The sequence below is a fragment of the Poromitra crassiceps genome (assembly GCF_964638095.1).
Source record: "Poromitra crassiceps genome assembly, chromosome: 27".
NCBI classification, from domain to species: domain Eukaryota; kingdom Metazoa; phylum Chordata; class Actinopteri; order Beryciformes; family Melamphaidae; genus Poromitra; species Poromitra crassiceps.
This window is the reverse complement of record NC_139650.1, coordinates 15,646,386-15,654,125: the sequence shown is the minus strand read 5'-3', so window position 1 is coordinate 15,654,125 and position 7,740 is coordinate 15,646,386. Positions and strand designations below refer to the sequence as shown.

At 46.0% G+C, this 7,740-nt stretch overlaps 1 protein-coding gene across 1 annotated transcript in view; it reads right to left on the bottom strand.

The window, feature by feature from the left end:
* Positions 1-7,740, bottom strand: part of LOC310799460 (sodium- and chloride-dependent taurine transporter-like) — a 106,415-nt gene that overhangs the window by 56,166 nt on the left and 42,509 nt on the right. The window contains exons 2-3 of the mRNA XM_083662049.1: positions 4,499-4,728; positions 1,917-2,051 (exon numbers count right to left, since the gene is read on the bottom strand). Of these exons, the coding sequence (XP_083518175.1) occupies positions 1,917-2,051; positions 4,499-4,727 (364 nt within the window). The 5' untranslated portion in view covers position 4,728. The remainder of the gene's footprint in view (positions 1-1,916; positions 2,052-4,498; positions 4,729-7,740) is intronic.

Genomic DNA, 7,740 nt, shown 5'->3' with positions numbered 1-7,740 from the left:
ATCACAGATCAAAGAGCAAATAAAAGATGAGCTCACCCACTCGTCAGGTTCCAGGAGTGAACATGACCTTCCTACATCACTGGATGACTCTATTACCTCTGACGTGCTAGACGTGCTCCTCTTTTAATGAACGCACCTGGCGTTTAAATGCTGGTGGCGTCTGTTGTTTTTGAGGAGCGCTGTGGGCGTTTTAAAGCTGAAAAAAGTCGAACATTAGAGGAAAAGCACGCTGCTCGTAATTTTCAGTCTTCCTACCTTCTCTCCTCCGAGGATTCAGCACCTCCGCTGCTGCCAGAATTGGCAATAATCTGTCTTTCATGTTGACAGTGAACAACATCAAACAGACAAAACCAGCTGGCTACCGTCCTTGTGGTCGTTGTGTTCTGATCTGTACTGCACGCGACTACAGGGGAAAACAAAAACGGAGCACAAAAAACCGCTCCGTGTGCTGTGTTTTGTGCACAATGGAAGCGCTCTCAACATGATTTTCATAGCGTTCTGACTGAAAAAAACGCCATATACACCAGAATTTTCTATTTTATTCCCAACTATATTCTGAAAGTTTTTGCAGAGGGTTTGTTCATATCATTCATAGCCTGATTTATATAACATTTTATTTGTAAAAACATAGGAGAAAATGGATATTTTCTGATTCATGGAGTGATAAAAAGAGATATTCAAAGTTCCCTCTGTAAAGAAAATAAGAAAAAAAAGGAAAACAAATACAATGTTATATAAATTAGGCTATGAATGAACAAACCCCTCTGTAAAAACCTTTAGAATATAGTTAGGAACTAGAAATGCCACATTGTGGATGTATGCCTCCACCAAGTCAGCATTCTAGATCCATGTCTGTCCAGACTCATACAAGCACAAATACCGTTAAGGCCACAGCACAATGGTGTAGCCATTCAGCCTTATGGCACTTTAAGCAACAACACAGCTAATCGTTTTCAACGTGGAAAATGGACCTACCCCTACCGCTAAACCACCCCCATCGCCCCAACCATTCCTCTCAACCACCCCTCGAACCTCTACACTCTATGACCTTCCTATACGGCCCCTTTCCCCTAGCCCCACCCCCCTCCCTCACCATGGCCCATCCCACCACCCAGTGTCCCCCATCTACTCCCCCTACCCAACCCTTGAACCCTGACTCTCTAAGACCTTCCTATGCCTAGCTATGGCCCCTTTTCACTAGCCCCGCCCCTTTCCCTCACCACGCCCCCTTCCACATCGGACAAACCCACAACCCCTACCCAGCCCTCGAATCCTGACTCTCTACGACGACCTTTATATCCCTAGCTATGGCCCCCTTTACCTTGCCCAGTCCCCTTCCTTGGTGGAACGGATGGACATGCGGCCACAGTGACCTTGAACTTTGAGCTTTGTCCACCAAAATCTAACAGCTCATATTGAGTCAAAGTGGATGTTTGAGCCAAATTTGAAGCAATTCCGTCAAGGCGTTCCTGAGATATCGCGTTAACGAGCATAACAATGGCATTCGTGAGGTCACAGTGACCTTGAACTTTGACATTTGACCACCAAAATCTAATCAGTTCATTCTTGAGTCCAAGTGGACGTTTTTAGCCAAATTTTAAGCAATTACATCAAGGCGGTCCTGAGATATCATGTTAACAAACATCAGATGGATGTATGGACGGACAGACAGCCAACCCGAAAACGTAATGCCTCCAGCCTGGCTATTGCCGGCAGAGGCCAGAGGCATAATAAAACTGGAACATTTGGTGTATGTAAGTGTTACTGAAGTGGAGATGAGAACGTTTTCTCCTGGGGTGAAACAATTCTATTACATTAATGATGTAGCCTACAATTCTATCATAGGGAGGTTTCATGAGAACATGTTGATGATGAGTGCCTGAGGCTTGGGTTAGGTGAGGCGGGGGGGTACATACCGGTGAAGATGGGGCAGAGCTTCTCCCAGCAGGTGATGCCCCCCTCGGAGGTGAACTGACCCAGGGCCACCTCCAGGAAGAAGACCGGCAGACCTCCACCAAACAGGAAGATGAAGTAGGGGATGAGGAAGGCACCTGGAGGGAGAAGGGGAGGGAGAGAGGGAATGCAATGGAAATGAAACATTAGTAGTTAAGTAAGTAAGTAATACAATTACAATAAGGTGTGACTCTGAATCACTCGGATCACATTCTGGCCTGACATGCACTATTGAATCAAGGTCCCGCACTCTGAATAGACTTTGGACTGTATATCACACATGTACCACTGAACAGTTACTAATACTGATGCCTGTGTAGAATGCTGGGATGACCACTTCTGACTTAACTTATTACTTACTTAACTTATTATTATTTTCCTTTATTTAAGCTGGATGCACTTTGCCTTTGTATTTGCAGGGAGATGCTTTACTGCCCAACACTGATCACTGTATAGATGAAGTCATGTGGTCTTTGATCTCTCAGTAATAATGCAGCTAATCCAAGGAGGGGATCTGTTTCTACGGGCGTATCTGATGACGTGTGAACGCTGAAGGCGTATCTGATGACGTGTGAACGCTACGGGCGTATCTGATGACGTGTGAACGCTGAACGACTACATTGCTTTGTTTCTACGGGCGTATCTGATGACGTGTGAACGCTGAACGACTACATTGCTTTGTTTCTACGGGCGTATCTGATGACGTGTGAACGCTGAACGACTACATTGCTTTGTTTCTACGGGCGTATCTGATGACGTGTGAACGCTGAACGACTACATTGCTTTGTTTCTACGGGCGTATCTGATGACGTGTGAACGCTGAACGACTACATTGCTTTGTTTCTACGGGCGTATCTGATGACGTGTGAACGCTGAACGACTACATTGCTTTGTTTCTACGGGCGTATCTGATGACGTGTGAACGCTGAACGACTACATTGCTTTGTTTCTACGGGCGTATCTGATGACGTGTGAACGCTGAACGACTACATTGCTTTGTTTCTACGGGCGTATCTGATGACGTGTGAACGCTGAACGACTACATTGCTTTGTTTCTACGGGCGTATCTGATGACGTGTGAACGCTGAACGACTACATTGCTTTGTTTCTACGGGCGTATCTGATGACGTGTGAACGCTGAACGACTACATTGCTTTGTTTCTACGGGCGTATCTGATGACGTGTGAACGCTGAACGACTACATTGCTTTGTTTCTACGGGCGTATCTGATGACGTGTGAACGCTGAACGACTACATTGCTTTGTTTCTACGGGCGTATCTGATGACGTGTGAACGCTGAACGACTACATTGCTTTGTTTCTACGGGCGTATCTGATGACGTGTGAACGCTGAACGACTACATTGCTTTGTTTCTACGGGCGTATCTGATGACGTGTGAACGCTGAACGACTACATTGCTTTGTTTCTACGGGCGTATCTGATGACGTGTGAACGCTGAACGACTACATTGCTTTGTTTCTACGGGCGTATCTGATGACGTGTGAACGCTGAACGACTACATTGCTTTGTTTCTACGGGCGTATCTGATGACGTGTGAACGCTGAACGACTACATTGCTTTGTTTCTACGGGCGTATCTGATGACGTGTGAACGCTGAACGACTACATTGCTTTGTTTCTACGGGCGTATCTGATGACGTGTGAACGCTGAACGACTACATTGCTTTGTTTCTACGGGCGTATCTGATGACGTGTGAACGCTGAACGACTACATTGCTTTGTTTCTACGGGCGTATCTGATGACGTGTGAACGCTGAACGACTACATTGCTTTGTTTCTACGGGCGTATCTGATGACGTGTGAACGCTGAACGACTACATTGCTTTGTTTCTACGGGCGTATCTGATGACGTGTGAACGCTGAACGACTACATTGCTTTGTTTCTACGGGCGTATCTGATGACGTGTGAACGCTGAACGACTACATTGCTTTGTTTCTACGGGCGTATCTGATGACGTGTGAACGCTGAACGACTACATTGCTTTGTTTCTACGGGCGTATCTGATGACGTGTGAACGCTGAACGACTACATTGCTTTGTTTCTACGGGCGTATCTGATGACGTGTGAACGCTGAACGACTACATTGCTTTGTTTCTACGGGCGTATCTGATGACGTGTGAACGCTGAACGACTACATTGCTTTGTTTCTACGGGCGTATCTGATGACGTGTGAACGCTGAACGACTACATTGCTTTGTTTCTACGGGCGTATCTGATGACGTGTGAACGCTGAACGACTACATTGCTTTGTTTCTACGGGCGTATCTGATGACGTGTGAACGCTGAACGACTACATTGCTTGGTGGAAGACGCATTATTTGTTATCAATATTGCATTTTTTGTTTGTTTGTTGTTGGTCTATATGTAGCCACCATTTTATAAAAGCAATAAGCTCCATGAGGCCCGTGCTTTACAGTGCTTTTACCACGGCTAAGAGTAAAATCACTGTAAACCACGGCCTCACGGGGCTTATTGCTTATAGATAACCCTTGCCCTTGCATGTATGAGCATGTTGCAGGCTTACCTCCACCGTTCTTGTAGCAGAGGTAAGGGAAGCGCCAGACGTTCCCTAAACCCACGAAGCCTCCGGCCACAGACAGAACAAAGTCCAGCTTGCTGGCCCACTTCTCCCTCTGGGGGTGTTTGCCCTGTGCCTCGTCTTCAGGCCGCGTGCCCGGGCTCTTCCCAGGAGACGGCTTCAACGTGTCCTTATGGAAGTCCTTCAGGCACTGAAGTTTCTCCTTTTGAGCCATGCTGGAGACCAAAGACACAGAAGACAAGATCTGTTGAGAGGTGGTACAACATCTCTTACAAGCACATAGTCACCCGATGTGGGTGGTAGCACCACATTGTGATGAGTGTCCATATTATATGTATGCTTTTCTTTCTTTTCTTTTTTTTGTGTATTGTTCCAAGTAAAGTTTAAAATAAAATATTAAATAATAATCCTATATTGTGGAAACATGTAACTGCTGCAGCCTCCAGCTGTCTGAGCCCAACTGATTATTCACAACATGATGATCCATTCCCACTCAGCTTATTAAAACAAACTGCCCTGGGCCACACTCTCCACAAAACGCTAACGGTGCAGAAAGCAGAAGTATTTAACTGTGACGGAGCACAAATGTCTTATTTGTGCTTCATAAAAGGCAGAAAGTCATCTGCAAGCTGCAGCGATCTTTTTGCTCCAAGGCATCTGGTTAGTGTCGAGGTAATAGCACTCTCCTACCACCGGGGGGCCCCGGGTTCAATTCACGGCAGCTGTACGTCCGGCTTTGTCAGATGTGCCTACAGTCTGTGGCTGGTCTGAGTCCTGCTCGCTGCACTAGACCCGCCTCCAGAGAGGAGGGGGGACTGGTGCTGAAACCCCTCGCTGTCAGGTGAAAAGCAGCGGCTGTGACTGCACATGTATTGGAGGAAGCATGGTGCTAGTCTACACCTCTCCCCAGATCGGCAGAGGGGGTGGAGCAACGACCAGGACAGCAGGGGGAATTGGCCAAATACAATTGGGGAGAAAACAGGTGGTGATCAAAATTTTACATTTTACAACATTGATACCTGATGCAGCATTTGCGTGTATATCCCTCATTTGTGTGTGTATCCCTTTAAGACCGCGAACCGCGTCACGCGGATTTTTTTTTACATTTTAGAGTAAAATGCATCAATTTGGTGCACTCTGAGGGGAAGATTAAGAGGCTAGCTAGATCTATGAAGAACTACACACATCACTAAATACATGCCTTTTAGACACCACCTCCTCCAACTCATCAGAGCTCTGATATGAAAGCAGGTGACATGAACAAGGCATAGAACAATACTGATGTGAAAGCCAGAGCCATATTGAAATCACGTTGGTTGTATTATTATTATCATTATTATTATTATTAGTGTGCTTTATTTTAAATTCAACCATGTTCACTGCTTACCATGTTCACTTCCTCTCATCACCTAACCCTTTATAGAGCAGCAGGGACATGCAGAGAATGTTAGAGGGGCAGGGGCTGGCAAAAAAGTTTTAATGTTTTTAGCCAGATTTAGAGGAATATCTCATTTTAAATTAACATTTGGATGTTAATTATTTGTCACAGAAAAATAACTCCACAAACTGAATAATATTAGTACAAAAGTTAAATTTGCTGTTACAATACTGTGAGTGCTGCCTTCAGGGATGGCTTGGAAAGGGGAATTTCCATACAGAGCGCCATTAGAAATGCATTCAGGGTCTGGAGAGGGCACTTTTTACAGATGAGGAAATCCGTGGCAATCTTTTGGAGTAGCCTATAGCTTATAATTAGCAACTCAATTAACATTCTCAGCCATAATATGATGGCTGGTCAAACAGTAACGTATTAAGCATGATTTTTTCAGTTTACCCACAATTTTTTCAGTTTAAAAAGTTGGGGGGGGGGGGGGGGGGGCAGAATCAAGGTTTTGAAAAGTGGGGGGGACATGTCCCCACTGTCCCCAGTGGAAAATTCGCCCCTGGATAGACAGATAATCACCTGCCAGGTATTTTTTGAAAGTGCCTGCCCCATATTTGAAACTCGTTCCCTGGTGGTTATGCGAAAACAAACCATCTGGCAGCATCAGGTGAGTAATTCTGCTGTTCATCTCATATCTCTTTGATGTCTCCTGACTGCTGAGTCCTGCTCCTGGTACGCCTCTGTGTGCATCAGCCAAAGGGCCTTGTATTCCTGCCAGAGGCTTGAGTTTAACCAACTTCTCCAACTCTATTCCACTGTGGCTTGAAAGCATGTTGTTTTCAGGTTTCACAGGCCGCTCTTTAGGCTCCCCTCAGGCTCTTTAGGCTCCCCTCAGGCTCTTTAGGCTCCCCTCAGGCTCCCCTCAGGCTCTTTAGGCTCCCCTCAGACTCTTTAGGCTCTGTGGCTTGGCTCCCCTCAGGCTCTTTAGGCTCCCCTCAGGCTCTTTAGGCTCCCCTCAGGCTCTTTAGGCTCCCCTCAGGCTCCCCTCAGGCTCTTTAGGCTCTGTGGCTTGGCTCCCCTCAGGCTCTTTAGGCTCCCCTCAGGCTCTTTAGGCTCCCCTCAGGCTCCCCTCAGGCTCTTTAGGCTCCCCTCAGGCTCCCCTCAGGCTCTTTAGGCTCCCCTCAGGCTCCCCTCAGGCTCTTTAGGCTCCCCTCAGGCTCCCCTCAGGCTGTTGTGTTGGTGCCAGTGAGCAGACGCCGTCTCAACACCATTACATAACCACACATCATAACATCACATCACACTCTGAGCCTCTCTCCAACTCCATCCAATTAACAAAGACAATTGAACGGAAAATGTAGGCCTGGACCATAATTCAATATATCTTCTTTCAGTGGAATCATATCATGATGATATGAAGATATCTTAATATGGTGTGACACACACACACACACACACACACACACACTTCACTTAAAAACTGTTGCTGTAAACTGGTGTTATGAAACTCATGTTAATAGAGATGAGCCTGTTGAGAATGTAAACATGCTCCTCATAAAAGTACAATGAAAAGCTCTATACAGCTAAAATTACAATCCTATCAAATTGGCGAGGTGGATGGAAGGGCGGGCAGCGATATCTGTCAGTCACGTGTTGTGTCACGTGTTGTGTCACGTGTTGTGTCACGTGTTGTGTCACGTGTTGCGTCACGTTTATCTCGAGAACTGTTCCTCGGATCGACTAGTATCTTAAATTACAAATTTAAAATATTAAATTTCCACAAGACACGTCACAAGTCGTGAACTCGAAGCATTCAGAAAATGTCCACTTAACATGTCGCGAA